The sequence below is a fragment of the Myxine glutinosa genome, chromosome 2 (assembly GCF_964187855.1).
Source record: "Myxine glutinosa chromosome 2, kmMyxGlut1.1, whole genome shotgun sequence".
Lineage (NCBI taxonomy): Eukaryota > Metazoa > Chordata > Myxini > Myxiniformes > Myxinidae > Myxine > Myxine glutinosa.
The window spans coordinates 83046348-83074230 of NC_136262.1; the positions used below are offsets into that span (position 1 = coordinate 83046348).

The 27883-nt window shown below is 44.5% G+C and overlaps 1 protein-coding gene across 2 annotated transcripts in view; it reads left to right on the forward strand.

The window, feature by feature from the left end:
- Nucleotides 1-27883, forward strand: part of LOC137421640 (thrombospondin type-1 domain-containing protein 4) — a 275809-nt gene that overhangs the window by 222008 nt on the left and 25918 nt on the right. For both annotated transcript variants that reach the window (XM_078771163.1, XM_068107883.2), the window contains 6 exons: nucleotides 43-148; nucleotides 12845-13087; nucleotides 13306-13435; nucleotides 14834-15038; nucleotides 17674-17847; nucleotides 25052-25225. In XM_078771163.1, the coding sequence (XP_078627289.1) occupies nucleotides 43-148; nucleotides 12845-13087; nucleotides 13306-13435; nucleotides 14834-15038; nucleotides 17674-17847; nucleotides 25052-25225 (1032 nt within the window). The remainder of the gene's footprint in view (nucleotides 1-42; nucleotides 149-12844; nucleotides 13088-13305; nucleotides 13436-14833; nucleotides 15039-17673; nucleotides 17848-25051; nucleotides 25226-27883) is intronic.

Consider the following 27883-nt stretch of genomic DNA (forward strand, 5'->3'; position numbering starts at 1 on the left):
TCATAATATGTAACTGTACTTCGAACTATTGTACCCACACAGCTTGTCCATCAGCAAGGAGGTGCCAATGTGAGCTACGCGTTCACATTGCCCACCAGTAACTCTGTTTACCCTGGAAACTCCAATTTGAAAAGCCGTTCCACCTTACGTGAGTAAAGCAGCTCAATTACCTTTTTAGCATTTCATGTCGAAATTACAAAATCAATTTGTGTCATGAAATGTAACCAATTTACATTCACCTTCTTTGATGGGGAGAGGGATGAGTATCTATTTTGTGGGAATCCAACGGTATTTTATTCCATCTTCAGATGTCTATAAAATGTGGGCCGATTCATTGTTGTACGAGTATAATGAAGACTAGCCAATGCCAATCAAACTGTCGATAGGTGTCAATTGTGCATTTGGTAGTAACTGCTCCTACTTGCTTTTACACTAAGGGTGGAAATTATTTGAAAAGACCTATTTTTCTTTTTTTAATATATATATTTTTGTTTTCTTTTGAATAAAAACAAAAGACCTAATTATTATTTAGCCCGCACCCGGGTGTCGGACAGTTTGAGGGCTTATTGTGGGTACTGTCCGTCCGTCGTTCCGTCCTTCACCTCCACTCGAAAATGATTGGATGGACGTCTTTCCTATTTGGCACGTGTATGCAATGACACCTGGGCATGGGGCAGGTTGAATCATTTTGGGATTGGAGCACCAAAGGAAACACGGTTTTATTTCTAAATTTTGGGAGGCTTTATGAAAAAATTAACAGGATAGAATAGTACAGGATTGTACCGTATATGCTTTTGGGAACTATTATTTATTTATATACACTTTTCCATCTCTACAACCAACACAAACTGTGAATTATTTATTTATTTATATAAAAATAATTATATTAAATAATTATTGTGAATATAATCTTTATCTTTATAATCGTTAAAATCTTTATAATCTTTATCTAATCTTTATAATATAAAATAATTATATTATTTTTATATAAATAAATAAATAATTCACAGTTTGTGTTGGTTGTAGAGATGGCAAAGTGTATATAAATAAATAATAGTTCCCAAAAGCATATACGGTACAATCCTGTACTATTCTATCCTGTTAATTTTTTCATAAAGCCTCCCAAAATTTAGAAACAAAACCGTGTTTCCTTTGGTGCTCCAATCCCAAAATGATTCAACCTGCCCCATGCCCAGGTGTCATTGCATACACGTGCCAAATAGGAAAGACGTCCATCCAATCATTTTCGAGTGGAGGTGAAGGACGGAACGACGGACGGACAGTACCCACAATAAGCCCTCAAACTGTATTTATTTATTTATATGCACTTTACATATTTATTTATTTTTATTGCACTATTTTTTTTATTACACTATTATATTACACATTACTATTTACACTATTATTTATTACACTTTACATATTTAAATTTACATTTTTTTATTCGTTTATTACACTTTACATATTTATTACTTTATTTCCGACATATTTATTTATTTTGTTCTTTAAATGTAATACAGGAGGTCCTCGCTATACGTCCAAGATACGTTCCAGAAAACAAAGACACAAAAAATACAATAAATTAAACGAATTTTGAAATCAAACACTTTTTATATCTTACGTTATCTTTGAACTATTTTATAATGATAATTTAGCGGTCTTACATCTTGAAAATATCTAATCTCTAATCGTCTCTGTAAAGCTGCCTGCATCAGTCCTTTTCCCTATAAATTATCCTTCCCACGAAGCCACATGGTTCCCCCCATGGACCCAGGCGACAGCCTTTGTAACAAACAGCACACACACTCGTGCTGCGAAACCCGACACCATTGAGTAGAAGGGTTGTATGGGGTTTCAGAGGTTGGTAAATATAGGATGAGGAGGAATCGGAAGTATCAGGGGGTGACCCTCTCCCCTCCCCCCTCCCCCCTACCCCGCCCAGGGAGCCCCCATGATACGAAATCGAAACATCTAAAACTGAGCAATCCTGCAGAGACCATCGAGTAGAAGGATGTATCAGGTTTCAGAATAATTGGGATGAGTAGGGATCTGAAGTTTCAGGGGGTAAAGCCCCCTGGGAGCCCCCATGATCTGAAATCGAAAAACCGAAGCCTGAGCGACTGTGCGGACTATGGGTCTTGTATTCATGTGTCAAGTTTCAGGTAAATCAGCCAGGTGACAAGGAAGGGGTGTCAAAAATAGCAAAAAGTTAACGGATGACCGGAGGGGTGGATGGACGGACTTACGGACGAATGGACATCCGGATATCATGACCCATTTTATAAGTTCATCTCTTCGGTGTTTCGAGATAGAGATGACCGAATTAACAATTTGTTCCTGGTCGAATCACGAGTATATGCAAGCATTAATACTGCATCAAACACAATACACCTGAATACGCCCAATCTGAATTATGTTCACTACTTTTGCACCTCTTCTGCTCTATCCACTTCCTTGATAACCCTCCACTTTTCCCAGATCTCAGATTTGGAATGCTTCCACTTCATACTACAAATCCTTGGACCTTAGGTGAAGGCTCTCATTACCGACTTTAAATTCCTGCACTTGGGATTTGGAAGGTGGATACAACATTTGCCAATTTGCATTCCAAGGCTAAACTCGACATAACCACCGTCTGATGTATCCACCAATTGTTCTGTTGATTGGCTCATTCAAAGACACGCAGATTCCTTACATCGGAAATAAAAGTGGCCTCAATAATTTTGGTACGAAGATGTGCTTAAACTTGATGGAATTTCCCAAAATTTCTGTTGGGCCATCCAGCTCATGATTTGGTGCGAAACACACGTGACTGTGCATTTGTGGCTTCATGATTGGCTGTGAAATGAACATGTGACCTCACTGTGTGCTTGAAAACTTTTTTTGGGCAAGATGGGGCAGTTGCTGCTAGTCAGGTTCACTATGTTTTTTCGTTCAAAATCATGGTAGATTAGCAAACCTATACATTTTTGGAAACGTTATTACATGGAAAATCTGAAAATTAATATTTACATTTGCCAATTCCGACCAATTCGATTCAACCAATTCGACCAATCGACCAATTCCATTCGACCAATTCGACCATTCGACCAATCGCTTCGATCGACCAATTCGATCGATTCGATTCGATTCGATTCATCGAATTCGATTCGATCGACCATTCGACCAATTCGATTTGCCAATCAATTTGACCGACCTTTGCTTGTGTGGAACGGACTGTGAAAACGATGCGGACTATATTGTCGGATACGACACACAGGACAGTGATGACGAACTCTAAATGGCATATTCTGTAATCGTGTATGTTTGATGCCATTGACTGCCTGTGTATATTTTGTCATTGACTGCCTGTGTAGATGTGAAGTTATACTGACTGCATGTGTATATATGATTTTGCTGACTGCCTGTGTATGTTTGGTGATATGAATTATTGTGACACATTTTGATGTTATTAACTGCCTGTACAAAATGATAACATGTATTTGATTATGCAACTTATCGCGAATATAAAGACAGTATTTTGCAATTCAAAACCTTTGATTCATGTCTTACCATTCCCCATAGCACTAATTTGATACTTTCATTGGATTCCTTGTCCCTGAAAATATAGGTTTAGTATTGTAACGATTTTGAGAAGTGTAACGGGTTTTGAGAAGTGTAACGGGTTTTGAGGAGTGTAACAATTTTGGAGGAAGGGTAACGGATGTGAAGAGTATGGTTTTGGAATGGTAACATCCTGGTAATGTAAATAATGGTCGCAGCCGTCCTCCTAATTAATTTCATAGAACATACACGCAGGTCACGATATATCTTTTAAATAGTGTATTTCCTTATTCCATGTAGGCTAAGTATGTGTTTTCCACTAGATTGACTTTGCATTGTATCAAACAAAATAAGCGTAGGCCCTTCCAATTTCCCCAAAACCTCCCTTCCATTTGCCTTCCGCATTTTGGTCGGTTTTTCTCTTCAACCACCATTGGCCACGAGGTAAGGTTGGAGAAGAAAGGCGTGTCTCCACCTCGTCAGAAGAGGGCAGGAGTGAACCGGCCCTAACAGCCAATCAACACCGCGGTGAGTGACCCGGTAGGCGTGCCCTCGGAGCCGGCGGCTTAATTCCGCCGGAGGTGATAAAAGCGAATGTAAGGAACTGCTTTAAGGAGAGGCCTTGAGAGATACGCTGGGGGATGACCTGGAAGAGGAGCGCAATCCACCGCAAGCCCTACCTACCTGCCTGCAATATCCCCTGTCGTTGGAGAGACGCGCTGAACGGAGGGAGACGGCTCCACCCCAGGAAGAGGAGCAGGTGTGCCGAGCCAGCGCGTGACGGCCGCGGATACGCGACGGAGGTTTTCCCGCCAAAACCGCGAGGGGTTGAAAGCTGCTGCCTCCGACCTTGCCTTCCTCTCAAGCAATCAACCTCGAGCCATTACCTGCCTGCAATATCCACCGTGTGAGTGTGAACGTCCTGTCCTACTCGTTTGTCTTGGGGATTAAGTAAATGAAATAGAATAAGTTAACAATGCACTGTGTGACTGCTCTTTTCCATCTATTGCTGTAAATAATATTGGTCGCTCTAAAATATTGCTTGTGTGTGTATAATAAATCTGTTCTTCCTCCAAACTCTGTCTTTCTTCTCTCTTCTTCTCTTTCGGTCGCTTTAGAGGTTTCCCAATTGAATATCTGTAGCGCGATTAGTCAACGTTCGGTTGGAATCGGGTTCTAATCGGGGAGTAACTGTTCGGACGCGGTTAAATACACCACCGCTCGGTAAAATAACATCCAAAAACCGTGTCCGTAACAATTGGTGTCGAGGAGTCGGATTCGGACCCGGGACTAAATTTGTTAGGCCCAAATTTTAAAAAAAATTTTTGGTCAAAATTACGAGCTGCCGAAATTGTGTTGTTTTATAAAACCCGAATTTTGAGATCGCGCCATGGACAATCAAGGCGATCGGATGTCGGTGGGGGAGATAGACGGGTTAGGGGTAACCCAGGAACCAGGGGAAATGTATGTGGAAGAAAGGGAGGAGGAGAGCAATGAGGAGGCGGTTGAGGGGGTGTCAGACGCGCAAAATGGCGCTCTCGCGCACGTGGTATCAGACGCACAAAGGGGCGGCTCGCACGAGCGCGGGGTAGCCGCGCCCGCTGCGCAAATAGCGGGAATTGATGTGCGGGACCTCATGGCGCAGATTAATGCAACAATACTAATGGCAAATATGGGGCTAGAAGCAAAAATGGATGCTCAGAGTGAGCGATTAGAGGGCCAAATGGGGGCAATGGGGGGCCAAATGGGGGAAATGAGGGGAAAAATGGGGGAAATGGGGGAACGGCTAGAAGCTAAATTTGAGGGGTTAGACAACGGGATAAAAGAAGTGAAAAATGGGTTAATGGGGGTAGAAAATAGAATGGCTGCCCAGGAGAATCAGATAGAGGGAGTGAAAAATGGGTTAGAGGGGTTAGAAAACAGTATGGAAGGCAAATTGAGGGACATGAGGGACCAAGCGGAAAGGGAAGTTAAACAAATGGAGCAGCAGATAGAGGGGGTCAGAATGGGGGTAGAAACCAAACTGGATGCTCACAGGGAGGAAATGGAGCAGATGAGGGTGGCATCTGGGCAGGAGATGCAAGTGATGGGAGAGGAGATCAGAAAAGGGGTGAGTGAGGAGGTTTCGGGGCTGCGCGAGGAGGTAAAGCGAGGCGAAAAGCGTATAGAGAAAGAGGTGAGAAATAATACGGCTAAGTTACAAGGGGGAATAGAAGATCTGACGGAGGAGGTGGAGCAGCTGACAGAGGGACAAACTAAGTTAGTGGAGCAGGTTCAAAAGAACACTGCGGTACTAGGAGGGTTGAAGGCGACACAAAAAGAAATTAAAAACGAATTAATAGCGACGCAGAGGCAATGTCAGATGGTAAGGGAGGAACTGACAATGAGGGTGGACGAGGTGACAGAGATAATGGAGACAAAGGACCGGCAGGTGAGGATGCACATAGAGACGGTCACGGTAGCCTTAGAGGACGAACTTGAGGGGACGCACCGAGAAATAAAAGAGGTTAAACAAAAATTAGAGGAAGTGGGAGAAGAGGTGAGTGAAATTAAGAAGGGACGGACAGAAACTAAGAGGGAGATAAAGGAGGAAGTCATGGAATATGTACAAGGTCTGTGTTCAAATCATGATGTGATGCTCACTAACCAAATAAAGAGTTTGCAGGTGGCAAAGGAGGTGCGGGGACGAGGTGCCAAGGTGAGTGGCAATGTACATGATGTGAGGGGAGATTCAGTCGGCTTGGGGATTGGTTTGGATCCGGGTGTTCGTGAAAGGCCGTTGGTGAGGTGTGTGACAGGACAGGTGTGCGAAAAAAGAGGTGTGCGAGAATGTCCGACCATGGGGTGTGTAAGGAAAAAGTGCACGCCGAGGAGTGAGTGTACCGTCAAGAGTGAGTTGGTCGAAGCGCGTGTGCGAGGGAGCACAGGGAAGCGCGGTGTGGTGAGTGTTACGGAGGAAGTAACGAAAAAGTGTGCGCGGGAGGATGCGCGAGAAAGGTGTGTAACGGACGGGTGCATGGGGAAAGCGCATGCTGTCAAGAGTAAGGGAGAATGCATGCCTGTGGTGAGTGTTACGGAGGAAGTAACGAAGAAGTGTGCGCGGGAGGATGCGCGAGAAAGGTGTGTAACGGACGGGTGCATGGGGAAAGCGCATGCTGTCAAGAGTAAGGGAGAATGCATGCCTGTGGTGAGTGTTACGGAGGAAGTAACGAAGAAGTGTGCGCGGGAGGATGCGCGAGAAAGGTGTGTAACGGACGGGTGCATGGGGAAAGCGCATGCTGTCAAGAGTAAGGGAGAATGCATGCCTGTGGTGAGTGTTACGGAGGAAGTAACGAAGAAGTGTGCACGGGAGGATGCGCGAGAAAGGTGTGTAACGGACGGGTGCATGGGGAAAGCGCATGCTGTCAAGAGTAAGGGTGAGTGCGCGACCGAGAGTGGAGGTGAGAGTAGTGAGAGTGACAAGGAGAGTGAGTTGGTTGTGGCAGGTGAGCGAGGATGTACACCTGGAATAGAAGGATGCACACCTGGAATGGTAGAGCGTGAGTGGGAATGCACGCTGGAATTGGTAGTGAGACACGTGGTTGGGTGTGCGGGTGAGAGCACACCTGTGATTGTCACAAAGGAGGTGACCGAGAAAGGGGCGCGAAGAGGTGTATTGGTGAGGTGTGCGAGCAACGAATGTGTGCCAAAGTGTTCGGTGGTCAGGTGTGTGACCAAGTCGGTGAGCGGAATGAGTGTACCGAGGTGTGAAAGAAAAGGTACGAGGAGAATGGGAACGGCTGCATGTATGAGCAAGAAAGAGGTAGCGTATGCATGTAGGCCTGCAGGTGAAGCGTCGACGGTAACCGGGTTAAAGGTTAGGTCGACTTTTAGCCGGATCGGGCCCTCGGTGCGTGCCGGGCTTCGCGTGCCGCGAGAACCGGCGGGGATCCGAACCACGGCGGTTTCGAAAGGACCGCCGTGCGCGATCCACGCTGGGCCTCGCGTGGAGCGGCCGCGTCCGGGCTCCACAAGGCGGAGCGGGCAGCTGGATAGGAAGGGTCGTCATGGCGACCACTTTTTGGTGAGACGTGCCGGCAGGTCTAGATCGGGGCATTGGATGGCTCCACGCCGAGGTGGTGTGTGGGATCTCGGCACGGGTAAGCCCCCGTCCCTGCACCGAGTGCCGGACGCATCCAGCCGCTGGCACAAAACAACCAGCATCCATTGCTTGGCTTTACGAAGCCGGGCTTTGGACAGGGATTGGCGCACCGAGAGGTATTAGTGAGTCGACTGGGTGATGAGGTTAGTGTTTTGGACCCAAAATTGGAGAAAAACAAAATTTGATGATTGGCAGAGTGATGATTGGTAATGGTACAGTGATTGGCAGATGATTGGCAAATTTTTAATTTGTTGAAATTTGATGTGCAAAATTGGTAGTGAGAGACCCCCGATGGGGTGGGATGGCAAATCTGCCACCCTTCCCATGGGGGGGCAAAGGAGCAATAGCTTATGGGGTGTATGGCAGTGAAAACTAGCCCGGGTGGGTTAGGATATTGTGTGTAGGGATCTAGAGAAGAGATTGACCTTAGGTAACGTTAAGGTTAGTTAGTGACTGATACCTGTAGTGGGGACACAGGTAGATTAGTATGGATGATAATGACGTGGGAGCGCAATAGTTTAAAGGGACGACTGGGAAGCGCAAGTTTCAGAGGGGAGTAGTTAGCTGAGATGATGCCGTGTGTGTGAGGATTGAACAGGTGAGAATGGAACAGGTGTGATTGCACAGGTGTGCAACTGAACAGGTGTGTGGAGCAGTGTATGAGGGAGTAGTGGTGATTGCGTGTTGTGTTGACCAAATGGTCCAGGAAGAAAGGAGGGTGCAGGTGGCACCAGGTATGATTGCACAGGTGTGCAACGACAGGTGAATGAAGAACAGGTGTATGTGGCTGTATGGAATAAATGGTATGGAGTAGTGAAATGGATGGTCGTGGAGTGAGAATGGTGGAAATTGTGGAGTGGAGTGGATGGTGCGAAGGTGTGAATGGGGGAAGAGTGGACCCCCATCACGGATACCCGGGGCGGGTAGTGTAAGTGTTAGGTAGAGGGTATAGGTAAATTGTGGTTGGATATTGGCATCTGTGGTGCGAGTGGAAGAATGGTCTTTGGATGGGTGCATTAGTGTTGTGGAAATGGCTGGGCGTGTAGCCTGTTAGTGTGTGTAGTTGGTTTGGGCACTCCACCACTGTGAGGATGTCGGCCAGGTGAGGCCGCAGGTGGGCTCTGGGAGCCGGTAGTAGTTGTTGTGGATGGGGCCCGAGGATCCGGAGGACGGACCCGGGTAGCCCAGTGCCAGAGGGCACCAGTGGGGTGACAGATCCAAGAGGGGTCTTCCCCAGTTAGTTAGGTTAGGGTGAGGAGCAGGTAAGCTCGGGTGGCAACTACAGTGGTGGAGGTGTGCAGGTGGGTAGACCTGCTGGGAGAGGTACACGCCACAGCCCAGAAATTGTGCGAGGGCACAGGGAGATGAATCGGGGGAGTGAGACCCCAAATTGAGAAGCACCACAGTTTGGTCAATGGGAATTGGTTTTTAAAACCACATAGAGTAAGATTGCCAATGGATTGGCAGGGAAAGACCCCGGGTAGTGTAAAGTGTGTTAAAATCATTTAGAGGATAGTTAGGATGAAGGATCTCCTCACACCATCTGCATCCACTCACCTGAGGTGACAGGTACTCCACACCATGCCATGTTTGATTATTTTTTACTGTGCAAATGTTTGGGTTGTGAGACGCATCATGACGTGGGTGTGACATTGTGCGTAATTCCATCTCTCCCTCCTTTTGAGGATTGATGATGAATTGATGATGGCAAATTTTGAAGTAGAGGGATTGTGGTGACGAATTTGGTATAAGGGAAATATGGGGAAGACGTGACAGTAGTGACGAATTTGTAAATGGGTAGATTTTGTAAATATGGGGTGAGAACAAGGGTAGGGTAGGCGACAGGGGGGTGACGTACGGTAGGGACGAGCTTTCTCACTTCGGCCTCCGTACGCATTTCACCTTGCATTGCCTTATTGACGTGTACCCTTGTGACCTTACCCCTCACTCAATTGTCTTTCTTTTGTCTCCCACATGACCTGTGCGCCATTGGGTGCCGAGGGGAGCGTGCGTGAGGTGGCCATTGTGCGCCCGAGATTCCCAGAACCAGCACGCATTGCGTTGATGTACCACTTTATGGACCGCTGTTCGGCGGCCAAGTACCACTTGATGGACCCCAGGTTCTGGGGCAGAGCACCTCTGTTGGAGACCGGCCATAGTGGCCAGGGAATCTTGCTTGCGGACCTCGGTAAGGTGGCACCTATGCCAAACAGGTGGACCACCCTTAGTTGGCCCCTGAGGCCCTAAATAATAATAAAAAACGAACACAAGTTGTGCTTTTTATTATGTCCAAATAGGCCGCATGAAGCCAGAAGACGTCAGGAAGAACATCGGCCCAGCAGACAAGGAGAAGACCACCACCAGTAGTTTTGTTGTGTTTATTATGAGCCATGGTGACTGCGCACCGAGTGGTGCTTTGTGGTGCTTGTGGTGCTTTTGGTGCTTTTGGGTGCTTTGGTGGTATTGGTACTGGTGCATCGATGCAATGCGTGCTGTCTCCTCCCTCCCAACAGGAATTTCTTTCTCTTGTTCCCTAAAAAGAAAAGAAAAAAACACACAGGTCCTGGGTTGCGTTGTAAATAAGAAATCACGTCATTGTAAATAATGCTCCCCACCGTAAATGTATAGTTTCAGAATAATTCCGTAATTCGGTTAGCTGTGGGCTTGAGTCTGTTAGACAGGATGCAATGCAATAGGGGGACATACTTATTTGTGTTTTAAAATTGTCACACTCAGGGTCAGGTTAATTGTAGAGGGAATTACACCTACATGTCACACTCAGTTAAGTCTAGTAGGCCCGAGGACGTGCCTGAAGAAAGGAGGGTGCAGTGTAACGATTTTGAGAAGTGTAACGGGTTTTGAGAAGTGTAACGGGTTTTGAGGAGTGTAACAATTTTGGAGGAAGGGTAACGGATGTGAAGAGTATGGTTTTGGAATGGTAACATCCTGGTAATGTAAATAATGGTCGCAGCCGTCCTCCTAATTAATTTCATAGAACATACACGCAGGTCACGATATATCTTTTAAATAGTGTATTTCCTTATTCCATGTAGGCTAAGTATGTGTTTTCCACTAGATTGACTTTGCATTGTATCAAACAAAATAAGCGTAGGCCCTTCCAATTTCCCCAAAACCTCCCTTCCATTTGCCTTCCGCATTTTGGTCGGTTTTTCTCTTCAACCACCATTGGCCACGAGGTAAGGTTGGAGAAGAAAGGCGTGTCTCCACCTCGTCAGAAGAGGGCAGGAGTGAACCGGCCCTAACAGCCAATCAACACCGCGGTGAGTGACCCGGTAGGCGTGCCCTCGGAGCCGGCGGCTTAATTCCGCCGGAGGTGATAAAAGCGAATGTAAGGAACTGCTTTAAGGAGAGGCCTTGAGAGATACGCTGGGGGATGACCTGGAAGAGGAGCGCAATCCACCGCAAGCCCTACCTACCTGCCTGCAATATCCCCTGTCGTTGGAGAGACGCGCTGAACGGAGGGAGACGGCTCCACCCCAGGAAGAGGAGCAGGTGTGCCGAGCCAGCGCGTGACGGCCGCGGATACGCGACGGAGGTTTTCCCGCCAAAACCGCGAGGGGTTGAAAGCTGCTGCCTCCGACCTTGCCTTCCTCTCAAGCAATCAACCTCGAGCCATTACCTGCCTGCAATATCCACCGTGTGAGTGTGAACGTCCTGTCCTACTCGTTTGTCTTGGGGATTAAGTAAATGAAATAGAATAAGTTAACAATGCACTGTGTGACTGCTCTTTTCCATCTATTGCTGTAAATAATATTGGTCGCTCTAAAATATTGCTTGTGTGTGTATAATAAATCTGTTCTTCCTCCAAACTCTGTCTTTCTTCTCTCTTCTTCTCTTTCGGTCGCTTTAGAGGTTTCCCAATTGAATATCTGTAGCGCGATTAGTCAACGTTCGGTTGGAATCGGGTTCTAATCGGGGAGTAACTGTTCGGACGCGGTTAAATACACCACCGCTCGGTAAAATAACATCCAAAAACCGTGTCCGTAACAGTATATTTTTAAAAGTTTTTAGGGTAATTAGAGGCAGAAATAGAACAAAATATGTATTTTACAGTGGCCATTTTGAAAATCCAAAATGGCCGCCATACAGGTATCTCTCCAAATGTAAACATTGATTTTTAGTTTCCTTATGCTATAACCTTTCCAAAAATGTATAGGTTTGCTAATCTACCATGATTTTGAACGAAATATAATTTATTGACATAGTGAACCTGACTATGCTTTACAGTGCAAGTTTTTCCAAATATGAATCAAAAGTGAATAATTCTAATTTTCAGATTTAGCAATTCTTAAGTTGTATAATTTTAGTTGTTTTTATTTTTATGCCTTCGCCGACAAAGTCGCCGGAGGCATTATGTTTTCGGGTTGTCCGTCCGTCTGAATGTACAGGCTAAACCTCATTTTTCTCAGCAACCACATGTCCGATTGAGACGAAACTTTCAGGGTAGGATTGACACCCTTGCAGAATGTTTTTGTGATAATTGTGACGTCATAGATCACGTGGTATGGTAGTCACCTTGGATTAAAAGCAAATAATTAAAAAATTATTTCTCGGAAACCGCTGAATGGAAAAATTTGAAGGTTGGCACATTGTCAAGTACTCCCAATGGGGAACAAAAGCATGATAATGATGACATAGGTGAAGTGGTACTCCAGCCAAAAATGTTTTCATCAAATTCCTTATCCTAAAAATCTGAAATTGCATGCACATGATCTATGACCCATTTGTTTTGAAATATTAAATTTATGACATCATAGGGCACATGGTTTGGCAGCCATATTGGTTTGAAGGAAAATATCAAATAATTATATCTCTGAAACCGCTCACCCTAGCGATGCGAAATTTTACAAATATCATCTGACAGCACTGTTGTATATAGTTTGAAAATTATGATGTCATAGGTCACGTGGTTTGGCAGCCATCTTGGATAGAAAAACGAACCTTATCCGATCAACACAAAACGTCACAAATGTGATCCCCTACCCATGCATATGCAGAGTGATGACATTGACCCGTTGTGGGACTATGCGAAGGCATATTGGCGACAGTCGCATTGTTCTAGTTTTAATTGAAATACAATCATAAATATTGTCCACAAAAATGTCACTTTGTGTGCACAATTCAAACTGTCATCCTCAGGTACAGAGGCGCTGAGTGCAGGACGTCTTGGCCTTTACGAGCCTCCACTCTTGGCCATGGAGACACGGAGGGAAGACCCACGATCTATCCTTATAAAGCCGAGGCAGGGCGGCGATCTGCCCATCTCTACCGATACGGGACAGGATAATACGTGGGCAGTGCCTACAAGGATCAAACAAGGGCGGTTGCAGTTCAACTGGAAGCAGATTGATACCACAGAATGCTCAGCATCATGTGGAAGTGGTAAGGAAATGTCGTATTGTATTGTAGACATATTTTTGCTTACACCTGATATGTTCTGTAAAATCACTGTTGTTGTCATCATCATACATCTTAAATTGTATTTTAAAAACTATAATATTTCGTTGGAAAAAGAGTAAAACGTGCTATAATACACGTACAACACGGAGTCACAATGTGCCTTAGTGTGAAGCGGTGCGATGTGGCGTGCTTTGCTGAAGGCCGCCGCTCACTGCTGTTCGGCTGCGTGCGGCGCTCAAGCCATGAGCGTGTGGCCGAGTCATTGTGCGATGTCACCATGAAACCCACTCCTAGCCAAGAGACCTGCAACACTCAGCTCTGCCCAGCATAGTGAGTGCACAACTTTTTGCAAGCCCTACAAATGTTGTCATGTGTGTGTACATGCATGGGTGAATGTGTTTGTTTGCATCAACATGAACTGTTATAGTTAGCCCATCCCCTGCACAGCAGGAGACGGGATTTTGTAATCACTTCTGTGTGTGTGTGTGTGTGTGTGTGTGTGTGTGTGTGTGTGTGTGTGTGTGTGTGTGTGTGTGTGTGTGTGTGTGTGTGTGTGTGTGTGTGTCGTGTGTGTGTGTGTGTCGTGTGTGTGTGTCGTGTGTGTGTGTGTGTCGTGTGTGTGTGTCGTGTGTCCGGGCGGTAACTTTTTTTTACCATTTGAGCCATTGTCATCAAATTTTAACCAAAGCTTTCATATGATAATATGGAGAAGGCAAATTAATAATTTTGTCATAAGGTCAAAGGTCAACATCACTAAAATCATAAATTTTCATCCAATTGACCTGAAATTTCAATTTACCATTTGAGTGTAGACATCAAATTTTCACCAAAGCTTTATTATGAGAATATGGAGAAGGAAAATTAATAATTTGGTCAAAAGGTCAAAGGTCAGCATCACTAAAATCATAAATTTTCATCCAATTGACCTGAAATTTCAATTTACCATTTGAGTGTAGACATCAAATTTTCACCAAAGCTTTACTATGAGAATATGGAGAAGGAAAATTAATAATTTGGTCAAAAGGTCAAAGGTCAGCATCACTAAAATCATAAATTTTTATCCAATTGACCTGAAATTTCAATTTACCATTTGAGTGTGGACATCAAATTTTCACCAAAGCTTTATTATGAGAATATGGAGAAGGAAAATTAATAATTTGGTCAAAAGGTCAAAGGTCAGCATCACATAAAATCGCTAATTTTCATCCGATTGACCTGAAATTTATCGAATAATGTGTAACACACAATTATGGGTCACATAACTGGTTCACCAATCAAAAGCTAGAAGCATTTTTTTTTTTTAGATCTGAAGCTCAATGGTCAAAGCTGCATAAAATCATCAATTTTCATTTTGTATATTTAAATAAACTGTTTTCCTTATTTTGAGCATACGGAAGAAGAAGAAGAAGACGTCTGAATTAAAATGGACGCAGACTGGCTTTGCATTTTCCGATGCTTTCCAGTTGCTATTTTTTTTTTCATTTTATATGTGAGGGGTTAGGGCAGATATACAATAGTCAAACAATAATTGCAATTTTATGTAACGCATGTCACATCCTTAATGCTGCTCCTCCCCCTATCGCTGCCCTCAACTCTTCCTTACGTAACTTTGAAATGTAGTATTTTCCCACAAACTGTCATTCTCTCTCTCTCTCCCTTCATATCTCATTCTTCATCCTTCATTCTATCTCTCTTGGTTCCTTCTCTCTGATTCTCCTGTTTCTCCAGCTGGGATTCTGGGGAGTGGTCAGTATGCAGCCGCACTTGTGGCCCTGGTGTGCAGCTGCGGCAGGTACTGTGTCGCCAGATGTTCTCCGGACGGGCTGGTACTGTGCCACCCAGCCGTTGTTCTAGTCATCCCCGGCCAGACACTTCCATGACCTGCCAAGAACGCATCTGCAGCCAGTGGCATATCCGCCAGGAATGGTCATCGGTGTGTATTCACTTTTATTCATTAGCAATATTTATTCAATCACTTACATCAGTTACTTACAACTAATTTAACAATTTAATTTCCTTTCACTCCCAAACGTTTACAATCAAAATGTGAGATTCAACCTAAATAAAATTTAGGAGAAAAGATTTAATGATTTATCGATGCCCAAATTATTCATTCATGAAAGGACGTTGATGGAACATCTAAATGCATATTCACAGGAGAAAGCATAGCAAAAATCAAAGCCTGATTGGGATGGTTTGGGATGGGCTAATTGTCTACATAAATGGTATAAAATATTTTATGAACACACAAACTATCTTTATTCAGCTCACAAGATTATAGATAGATAATGTTTTCAAATATTGAAATTTTAATCAAATATTAAGATGCCATTCAGCTCTGCACAAACAGCTATCTGTCTCGCCGGCCTCTAGGAGATTCACCATTTCCTGGTCAAGCACAAATTTTGGTCTGCCCAGCAGGCACTTAAGATGATGGCCATTATATACCGTCGTGGCCAAAAATATTGGCACCCTCGCACTTTTTAAAAATAATTCACAATTTTCTCTAAAAATAAGTTGAAATTGACAAAAGTATTTTGTCTCCACAATTCTTTATTTCACTGTTAATATTACAGAACATTTGTTTTTGATTCAGAACTTAATATATCCTTTTAGATCAGGAAATAAAAAGAAATGGCATTGACAAAAGTATTGACATCCTTGACTTAATATTTGGTAGCACAGCCTCTGGACAAAATAACTGCAGTCAAGCACTTCCTATCACCACGAATGAGTTTCCCACATCTCTCGACTGGCAGTTTGTCCCACTCTTGTGCAAACTGCTCCAGTTCTCCCAGATTTGAAGGGTGCCTTCTCCAAAATGCTGCTTTCAGATCTCACAGGTGTTCAATAGGATTTAGATCTGGACTCATTCCTGGGTGCTTTTTGAAGTGTGTTTGGGAACAGATTGCGCTCCAAAATGCCTTGGTTATCTCCTGATTTAATGATGCCCTGCACACATTCAAGGCACCCAGTGCCAGAGGCAGCACAGCAACCACAAAACATCACTGAACCTCGTCCATGTTTCACTGTGGGGAAGGTGTTTTTTGTTTGAAGGCTTCATTTTGTTTTCTGTAAACATAGAGATGATGTGCTTTACCAAAAAGCTCCAATTTTATCTCATCTGTCCACAGGACATTCTTCCAGAAAGATTTTAGCTACCAGTTCAGGTGTGTTTTGGCAAACTCCAGTTGGGATTTCTTATGTCTCTCTCTCAATAGTGAGGTCCTCCATAGAACCCCCTTTCATTGAGTTGGTAACGGATGGTGTGAGTTGAAGCTATCGTACCTTGTGTCTGAAGGTCAGCTTGAATCTGTTTGGCAGTTGATCAAGGTGCTTTCTCCACCATTCGAACAATCCTTCGCTGCAATCTTCGATCAAGTCTTCTCTTGCAGCCACACCCAGGGAGGTTGGCCACAGTGCCATGGGCCTTAAACTTCCTAATAACATTGTGTACGGTGGACACAGGGACATAAAGGTCTCTGGAGATGGACTTGTAGCCTTGACATTGTCCATGCTTGGCTACAATCTTGTGTCTGACCTCCTCAGACAATTCTCTGGTTTTCTTTCTTTTCTCCATTCTCATTGCGGCTGAATGCACAGTTGTACAATTGCAATTGAATTGTGAATTGCATTGTGAATTGGGTGAATGCAGAATTGCACAGTGACACAAAACAGCAGAATGACTCCTTTTCTCTTTTCAAACTGGTTGAATGAGTGGTTTTTATATTACAGGCAACTGTAACTCACCACAGGTAAGTTCAATTCCAAAGGAAAGGACAATCACCTGCTTGAAATCTAATTATTTCTGACAACTTCTAAAAGGTGCCGGGAGATTTTGTTCGGGCCATTTTAGGATTTCTGTGTGGCATAAGCTAAGATTTCGTAATTTTTTCAGAATTTTTGTTTTGTTCCACTGCAAACCAAAGCAATACATATGTGGATACCAAAATATTTTTTCATTTCAACAATTTTCTGGAAGAAATGGTGCATTATTTGAAAAAAGTTGAAGGGTGCCAATACTTTTGCCCACGACTGTAGCTTGCAGTGTCTGTGTGAGAATCTCCTGAGGCTATCCTGAAGACTCAATAGCTCAGTGGGCTGTCTCTACATCAGCAAGAGGTCCATGGGTTTGAGTCCCAGGTTGAGCCAGGATTTTTTCATACTAGCCCCATTCAGGAATATATTACTGCTCTTAAGGAAAGTATATATATATATATATATATATATATATATATATATATGTTATGGTTTTGGATTCGAGTGGGTAAAATAATCACCTCTGTTCCTATGTGAACCAGGTTTGAGCATTGTGGTGGAAAGTATAAAGAAAATGCTAAAAGCATGAAGCTAAATGCCAAACATGGTTTTTATGGTGAAATGCTTGATACACTTGAGTTAAATAAGATGGCATATGTAAAATTCTTCAATTTAAGAATGTGGGTAAAGGACCAATTAGTTTCTGGCACACTTTGATTCCTCAGCATTTGCAATGATATTTTGAATTAAACCCAGAGTTAAACTTTACAACCACCACCTGTGTTTCTTCCACGGTGTTCGCCCTACAGTGCTCGGTGCCATGCGGACGTGGCCAGAGGCGCCGCCATGTTGCCTGCGTAAGCAATCAAGGGGATGTTGTTGAGGACAGTGAGTGCAACAGACACTTGCGCCCTCGCGATCTCGAGAACTGCGACCTGGGCCCCTGTGCACGTGCTTGGTTTTTTACTCAATGGAGTACACAGGTTTGTGACATTGATACCATATTTTAATCGTTTTTTTTTTTCAATTAAAACTTGTGACACACTTCATAAATTTTCAACCCTGTTTGTGCTCTCAGCTTAAGATTCTTTAGTTGTGCCCAGTCCCACATACCGATAATTGGTTGATGTAAGTTCTAATCTTAGTGTAAATGAATCTTGTTAGCATATGGTAAATGTTAGTAATTGATGAATTAATTGGAACCGCAAAATATGCAACCCAAGGTCTGATTCACACCCAATGCAGCCATGTTGGTGGACCCTCTCCATCATACCCCACTACACCAGCCTGCTCAGATTGCACATGTTCTCATCCCACACCTGGTTGCCTTCTCCAATTATAAGCTGAATGCTTACCCACATTTGTTAATCCCTCTATCATCACGTCTGGAACCAACTCCCTGTAATTATGGGTGTTTGGGACTAACTCCCTGTGATGATGGGTGTCTCGGACCAACTCCCTGTGATGATGGGTGTCACGGACCAACTCCCTGTGATGATGGGTGAATGGGACCAACTCCCTGTGATGATGGGTGTCTGGGACCAACTCCCTGTGATGATAGTGTCTGGAAGCAAATTCCCTATGATAATGGGTGTCTGGAACCAACTCCTTGTGATTTTGGGCAGCACATTTGTTTTGTGTCCATCAAAAGTTCAGCCATCATCACCTCATACTTTCTCCAATACTCGCCCCTGCTTTTTCTCCTCTTGCTGACCTACTCCCCCCCCCCCCCCCTCTATTCCCTCTCTTTTGTACCACTCTTCCACTCACGTGTGATGTTCTTGTTTCCATGTTCCTGTTTGAACCTCCACCGTGTAGTACCATGTATGGCCGAGCGAGGCCGCTGTGGGCTGGGTAGAGTGAGGCCTGTGTTGCTGTTGCCTGGAATAAAGATGGTGCTTGATGCTCTGTGTGTCCGCATCTTTATAACAAAGACATTACAATTGGCGACGAGGATTTTTAGGACCATGGCTACGTCGTATGGAAAGGTCCGGGAGTATGGTGGGGACAACTTTGAACTTTTTGCCCAGCAGCTGAGCTATTATTTCATTGCTAACGACATCGTCCAGGCGGGGAAGCAGAAAGCGATTCTTTTGTCGTCCCTCTAGGCAGAGGTTTTCCGTTTGATGTGTGATTTGATTTTGCCAGCAAGGACGTCGGATGATGCTGTTACCTACGAGTCCATAGTGAAGACGCTGCATGATCATATTAAACCAGGCAAGTCACCACAGTTATCGCGGTACGAGTTCGACAACCTGGTTCAGTTTCCCGATGAGAGGGTAGCTGATTTCATGGCCAGGCTCAAGCATATGGCGGGGATTGTCGTTTTGGTGACGATGAACGATCACAAAGATTGAAGGATCGTTTTATTGCGGGGTTGCGAGATGAGAAGATGGTCACATCAATTTTACGGATAACGTTTGAAGAGATTACATTTGCTAAAGCGGTTGAAACTGCAGCTGTTGTGGAACAAGCTATAAAGGACGTTCGCGCCATTATTGGGGATGACTCTGCGGTTAATGCCATAGCTGCTGGAGGATCACGTGCTCGCAGTTCTCCAACTGGGTCGGTGGATCAGGGTTCTTCTTCTTCTTCTTCTTCTTCTTTGCCCGGGTACATGCAAGCAGTGCACTACAGGGACAACTAGCACAGCAGCCTTGTCAGGGATGTGGAAGTTCACATTCTTGTGGGAGCTGTCCATTTTGTAATGCGGTGTGTTACTGGTGTGGTAAGACGGGCCATGTGCAGAGGGTCTGTCGGGGCCAGGCACCATCATCGGTTGATGTGGTTGGGGCTGGCAGTGAGTTTGGTCAACAGGGCGTATTTCTGATGACATCAGCTGCGAATTACCCCTTTGTGATGGCTGTCAGTGTGAATGGCAGGCCAGTCAACTTTACAGTGGATACCGGGGCATCAGTTAGTCTCGTGAGTAAACGGATCTGGCGTCAGTTGGGTTATCCGGTGTTAGCCTCGATACACACTACCCTTCGTACTTACACAGGGGAGATGATAAAGCCATTAGGCTTGATGGATGTGTTGGTTCGTTATCGGGACCAGCAAGCGGTGATGCCTATGCATGTGGTTCATGGTTCTGGACCATCTCTACTTGGTCGTGATTGGTTGCACACCATTCGTCTGGATTGGGCAAACATTTACAGTGTGCATACGTCATTTCCATCTCCTTCGTGCTTGGAGGGGATCTTGGAAAAACACCATGTTCTATTCGGGCCTGAACTTGGGAAGCTCAAGGGTGCTCAAGGTCACCTGCACCTGAAGTAGGGTGTCAGACCACGATTCTGTAAGCCTTGGCCGGTGCAATATGCCCTTTGTGATTGGGTCAAAGCGGAGCTCGATTGATTCGAAAAGATTGGGGTCATTGAACCGGTGGAACACTCTGAGTGGGTGATGCCCATGGTCACAGTGCTTAAGCGGAATGGAGGTATTCGCCTGTGTGGTGATTTTAAAGCGACTGTTAACCCCGACCTCTGTGCGGAGCAGTATCCACTGCCATCCATTGACGAGACATATTCAAAGTTGGTGGGGAGTTGGTACTTCATGAAGTTTGACTTGCGCGATGCGTAATTTCATCTTGAGATCACGCCGGAGGATCGTCACCTCGTTACCGTCAATACGTGTCAGGGTATCTACCAGTATACCCGTCCTTTTTTCAGGATTGCTTCAGCTCCGGCAATGTGGCAGAACCGTCTTTGTACCGACTTACCTGCACAGTGCTACTTGGATGACATCCTCATTGCGGGCGCCACAGCCGAACAACATCTTGAGAACATTGACAAGGTGATGTCTAAGTTAGCTGCTCATGGCCTTCGCTTGAACAAGGACAAATGCTTATTCTTTCAGAAGTGAGTGGAGTACCTGGGGCATGTCATCACCCCAGAGGGGCTATCAAAAGCCCCTCGGAAAGTCGACGATATAGCCGACACGCCCAGCCCAAGGGGCAAATTTCAGCTTCGTGCCTTCATGGGCTTGCTCAGTATTACCACCAGAGGTATGTCAGCAACCTAACCACTGACCTTGCTCCACTGACTCGCATGTTGCGTTGAGAAGTTCGTTGGAGGTGGAGTTCGGTGGAACAAGCAGCATTTGAACGAGTCAAAGCTCGCCTTACTGCAGACACGGTACTCACACATTACGAACCTTCACGTCCTCTCATTCTGGTGTGTGACAACTCGTCATACGGCATCAGTGCCGTCTTGTCTCAGGTAATGAGGGACGGTGCTGAGTGTCCCGTGTGCTTTACGTCACGTGCTCTGACAGCCGCAGAGCAGAACTATGCTCAGATTGAGCGTGAAGCACTGAGTTTAGTATGGGGCGTGTTTAAATTTCGTCAGTACTTGATAGGTTGGCATTTTCTCCTGCAAACTCATCATCAGCCGCTTCAGTTCTTGTTTAATCCTCAGAAAGGCATTCCAGTCACTACCGCTGCTCGAATACAGAGATGGTGTGTTGTCCTCAGTGCGTACGACTGTGAAATCAAATTTCGTGCTTCCGAACGGCACGCTAACTGTGATGGCCTGTCTCGATTTCCGTCTACAAAGGCTGGTGCCAAACCTGCGGATGAGGTCAAGGTGTTCATGTTGGAACATATTGAATCTGGTCCGGTAATCACTGCGGAAGTGGCCGCTGCCATTCGTTGTGATCCGGTGTTGTCATGTGTTGCACACGTTGTTTTATCAGGTTCTTGGCGCGAGTTGCCCTCGACATCAGAATACGCTCCATATGTATCACGGGCGTCCGATCTGTCTTTAGCTCAAGGTTGTGTAATGTGGGGCATGAGGGTGGTCATTCCTGCTGCTTTATGTCAGCGCTGTCTCAATGAGTTGCAGGAGGGTCATTTGGGCATTGTCAAAACTAAGAGTTTAGCCCGGAGTTTGTTGTGGTGGCCCGGGCTTGATGCGGACATAGCGCGGATGGTAAAAGCATGTGATATGTCATTCATGTCAAACTGATGCTGATATCCCGCATGTGTGTCGTTGTTATGGCTGCCTGCTGATAGAACGTGGCAGCGCATTCATGAAGATTTTGCAGGGCCAATCATGGGTTGCATGTTTCTGGTGGTGATCGACGCTTACTCAAAGTGGCCAGAAGTAGCTATAATGCAGTCCACCTTGGCAGAGAACACGATGGAGCATTTTTGCGAACAAGGGGTTCCGGAGATTTTAGTTTCGGATAATGCTTCACAGTTTGTGTCTGAGGTGTTTGCTGGGTTCATGCGTGCTAGTGGTATCAAACACCTGAAGTCGGCGCCTTACCCCCAGTTACAAATGGCCAGGCTGATTCGTTTGTCAAAGTGTTGAAACATGCCTTGCATAGAGGCCAAGCGGTTCGATCTGTGCAGTGTGGGGTTGATGTGTTTTTGCATGACTATCGTAATTATGTGCATTCTACTACACATCCTGACATTCACACACAACCAATACCGTTCTGCCGTGCGATGTGTCCTCATCAATTGAGGTGCCCGTGACCATGTTTCGGCCAGCTGCCCATCCATATGTGGAGCCAGATGTTCATGGCAGTGATAGTAGTGTGGATGTTCCTCTGGTTTCGGTTGAGCCGAGTTTGGTGCCTGGTAGGGAGCCATCATCTGTTTCCAATGCCTCACCATCACTGGTCGTGTCCACGTCTCAATGCCCGCGTATTTCTTCTAGACGCATTGTGGGACCAGCATTTTGAAAGACTATGTGACTTAAGGGGAGAGGAGTGTAGTGCCATGTATGGCCGAGTGAGGCCAATGTGAGTGCTGTCATAAACCCCCCCCCTTAGTACGTCGACAGACCCGGGATCCACAACAATATATATATTGGGCTTGCTCATATATATATACACACACACACACACACTGTGAGAAATAGTAGAATCCCCACAGTACGAGCAGGGCATCTCATTTGTATTAAATAAATAATCGGGAGATTGAATAAGACGTGGATGTAGCTTCAGGACGGTCGATCTTTAATTCTCGACAAGCTTTCGACCAACAAAGGTCTTCTTCTTAGTCTACAGAAACAACAGGCATGTATATCAGACAAGTATGTACAGTGATATGTGTGCAAGATGTGTGATATGTGTAGAAGATGCATACAAAAAGAAGAAGAGCCACGCTAAAGCTTACTCACCATCCCCAAGTTCAGTGGAAGTGAACCGCAGCTTAGTTATCGTACACGTCACTGTTTGTGCACGTGCATATACAAATATATATATACATACATAAACACACAAGCATATATTCATATACCATTTATATTCATATCATATATTTATTTATATATTTATATAAATGACATATAAAGGTAGAATGAATGAATGAGTGAATGAATGGGTTACGGTTAATGATATTTGTTTCATATACCTAATCACTTGCCAAATGTGCACCAAACAATATGTTGGAAAAACTGATAATGCACTCGACACACGATTTAAAAACACCTGGTCAGAAATCAATAACTTCCACACCAGTCAGGGCAAATCTCTACCTTACACGATACACTTTAATCAAGCGGATCACTCTATAAATGACATTCAAATCTCTGCCATTGAATCAATTACAAATCGATCACACACCACGATTCTGAAACGTGAGTCCTTTTGGATACATAAACTTCGGACAAAAATCCCTCATTGTATAAATTTTGATGATTAAAGAATGCTTCAACATCAACCAAATCAAATCATTAACCGTAGCCCATTCATTCACTCATTCTACCTTTATATGTCATTTATATAAATATATAAATAAATATATAAATATATTATATGAATATAAATGGAGAAATGAATATATGCTTGTGTGTTTATGTATGTATGTATGTATGTATATATTTGTATATGCACGTGCACAAACTGTAACGTGAACGATAACTGTAAGCTGCGCTTCACTTCCGCTGAACTTGGGGACGGTGAGTAAGCTTTAGCGTGGCTCTTCTTCTTTTTGTATGCATCTTCCACACATATCACACATCTTACACACATATCACGATACATACTTGTCTGATATACATGCCTGTTGTTTCTGTAGACTAAGAAGAAGACCTTTGTTGGTTGAAAGCTTGTCGAGAATTAAAGATCGACCGTCCTGAAGCTGCGTCCGCGTCCGCGTCGTCGCGGTTCAATAGTGTTGACGGCACGAGTTACGTGACGCACAACCGCTCGGGCGTCCAGTACCAGCGTGACTCGTGCGAGGTTCAGTCCCCGTTCTCACAGCTGCGTGTGTCGAAGGTACTCAGGTCGTGACTGTTAACCCTTCCACGCGTAGCTGCGGGCTCGGCGGCTGGAATTTCTTAGCAATCCGTCCACCACGAGTGTAGTGTGGGTGGCGGCTTCGTGGACTCAGAGTTTGAGGGGGAGTAGGGCTTAAACCCCCCCTTAGTACGTCGACCAACCCGAGATCCGCAACACTATATATATACACAAAGAATTAAGTTAAGCACCCCTACACAACGAATTAAGGTAAGCACCCCCTAATATATATTCTTTGTGTATATGTATACATTGGCATATATTCTAAGGTATGTGAGATCAAATAATGATTGGTATGACATTAGCAATTATCCATTGATGAAATGCAGATGAGTGCACTCATCTGTGACGCCCATCGCTCGTGCAGCACGATCACGTGGGTCCTACACACGTTATTGACGCAAAGATCGCTAGAGGTCTTCTCAGAACAATGACTGTACGTTAGAAAACATAAACGTCATCCACACTGTCCGTGATGGACCTATAGCTCCATACTTAAATTGAGGTGAAAATATGCCTAAAATTCCCAAAAAATTTCACCTTAAATTATTCAGAATAAAATATTGAAAACGGCATGATTGTTATGTTTTTATGTGACCATAATATCACTTCTCCAGAAAATATAGCAATATCATGGGTATATTACACTGTTTTGACGACAACAAACTTGTAATGTGCGAGGTTGTAAAAAAACGGGGGGGGTGCTTAACTTAATTCTTTGTGTATATATAGTACTGTACAACTGGACCATTTTCCTTTCCAAAAGATGCCGAGTAATTCAACAATGAGTTTAACTTGTCCAATGTCAAGTAATTTTGATGAACTTGGACATGTATGGAAACCCAAAAATGTATTTCATTTTATTGTCATAGGTTTTACTGTAGTTCCTTATTTGGCTGACAATTTCTCACCCCTCTTTTATTTGTGTCTGGGCAGTGCTCATCCACATGCAGCGAAGGTGTGCACACACGTAGTGTGCTGTGTCTTTCTGGTCATGAGGGTGGTTTACCCCTTGAGGCCTGTGGGGTACAGCGGCCTGTGGAGACAAAGCCCTGTGGACCCTTCCCTTGCCCAGGTCTTGCGCGTTGGTTCACTGGGCTTTGGGAGCAGGTGGGAAATAATCTCTTTTTGTAATAAGCCATCAAAACCAAAACTGGTGTTACTGCAAACTAGTGAAATTTTAGATGCTCAGTCAGTCACTTTTGGTTTTATTTCTCCTCCTTACTTTATCACATTTGTTTCCATTTACATGTCTCTACCAGGTAATACATTACAATGCAATTTCTAGAAATAGGTAATTGAATGCAATTTTGGTTCATTCCTGTCGTTTTGCCAAAATGTCACAATTCTATGATCGTGCCAAGTTCAAATTTCTAACATCTTCTGAGAATTTTTTTTTGGGATGTTTGGTTCTTGAAAAGCAACATTTTTCTGAAAAGCAAGCTCAAGAGAGCCACCTCACTTAACATGTCAACACCAAACGAGTGGTCATCCCTCAACATAATATGTACTGCCACATATGTCCATTGACCAAATAGCAAGTCCTTTTGACATATATGCAGTGCATATTTCATGTTTTGGGATGACCTGTTTGGTGTTGCTATCTGAGAACAACTCAATATGGTGGGATCTCAAGTTTAAATCCCATATTGACCAAAATGACGGAAAAGCAACAACTGGGACCTGCAGGTCTGTGGAAACAGCTCTGCCAGGAGGATAGTGGGGGTGAAGAGGGTGGATGGAAGAAGGATGGATGAACTGAGGGAGATCAATCAATGTGAGAATGGGCTTGACAGATAAAGTGGTAAAACGCCGACTGACGTAGGCTGGCTCCTGGTGCAGACGGAGGAAGAGCGAATAGCAAAGAAAACAAATGGGTGCAGGGAGCAAGGTAGGAGGATAGACGTAGACCTCGGTTGAGATGGGAAAATTGTGTGAGGACGGATAAAAGATTGAAGTGGTGTTAGAGTGGAGAGAGTTGGCTGGGGTTAGAGGGAAATGGAGGAGCATTGAACAAAAGGTGGGGCAGCAGTAGCTTGGCACCATTCGGCCTCACCCCTCAAAAGGGAAATGAGGAAGAAGAAGATGAAGAAGTAGAAAGACCTTATTTCAGTGTGTGGGGAAGGACTTCTGCACATATTTTATCTATCATGAAGGGGGGGGACTTTACATCTGGTAATATCCCATGGTCCCTTCCACACATGGGTCACCGACAAAAAAATGAATGACACTCCCTAACAACTCCCCAAACACTATCTCTCGCTCCCCAAACACTATATCTCGCTCCCCAAACACTATATCTCGCTCCACAAACACTATCTCTCGCCCCCCAAACACTATCTCTCGCCCCCCCAAACACTATCTCTCGCCCCCCAAACACTATCTCTCGCTCCCCAAACACTATCTCTCACCCCCCAAACACGATCTCTCGCTCCCCAAACACTATCTCTCCCTCCACAAACACTATATCTCGCTCCACAAACACTATCTCTCGCTCCACAAACACTATCTCTCGCTCCCCAAACACTATATCTCGCTCCACAAACACTATATCTCGCTCCACAAACACTATATCTCGCTCCACAAACACTATCTCTCGCTCCCCAAACACTATCTCTCGCTCCCCAAACACTATCTCTCGCCCCCCCAAGCACTATCTCTCGCCCCCCAAACACTATCACTATCACTACAACCCCAAACACTATCAAATACATGGGTCACCGACGTTGAACAGCAAAAGATGACAGCATGATGTACTGGCATATTTTTTCCTGTTCTTCTTCTTGGCACAGCACATCAAATTTGAGACCATTTATCTTTTTAATTAATTGTTTAGCAGCAATTTCAGGCTTTGAAGGTCTCTGAGAAGCAAACCAGACTATCCCACTTCCAGGGCCAAATTGAGTTAAATGCACCAAACACAATCCTTCACAGTTAGGACAACTTGGGTGTTATAATGACAATTCTGAACAAAATGTTTGAAGCCGACATTGATCTTTGTTCAATGGGCATTGAATGGGGGTTCTTCTTCATCAAAAGTCTGTCATGTGGTGTATTGCCCTCTTTACTTCTCAGGGGTCATATATCAATTGGAGGACAAGGGCATTCATGGACATCAATGTACTTTTACATGGCTTTGAGGACAATCAGGGACTAAAGAAGGATCAACACAGTATGAAGGAATTTAGTCAGTGATCGCAAGGTCATGAGCTCCTTATTCGAGTGAATGTATGTTATACTGGGATTTAGTTTTGAATTTGGCCTGCTGATTAAATCATCATTGAGTTGCAGATGTTCTGCTTGTGCAGTGAACATTAGGCTTACATCTAAGGTTCCTAAGGTCCCTGCATCCGATAGTGAGTGTAGCGTCAGATGCTAAAGGCTAACAACTCTTGTTACCAATTCCTGTGTAGAAAGGATACATTGCCTCTATCTTCTGCAGCCTTTATCTGGCCCAGGAAGTACCCACTGCTCACTTTTTCCATCTGTATTCATCCCCTAACCCCACTATTCCAATATCAGTAAGTCAACCCCCTCTATTCTTTAGTTCTTTCGGTATCGCATCCTTTTTTTCTGTTCATGCAGTTGAGGTTTGTGATGTATGTTGTCAGTATTTACACCTATTCAGCACTCACTTTATCGATTGAATTTGAATCATAAAGTTGGGGAAGTCCATTTTTCTATCATAATGGGCTTTTTATCATTGGACAAGTGTCTCTGTTTAACTGAGCTATATTCGTAAAATTGGTGCTCCCCTTCGAGAAAGCA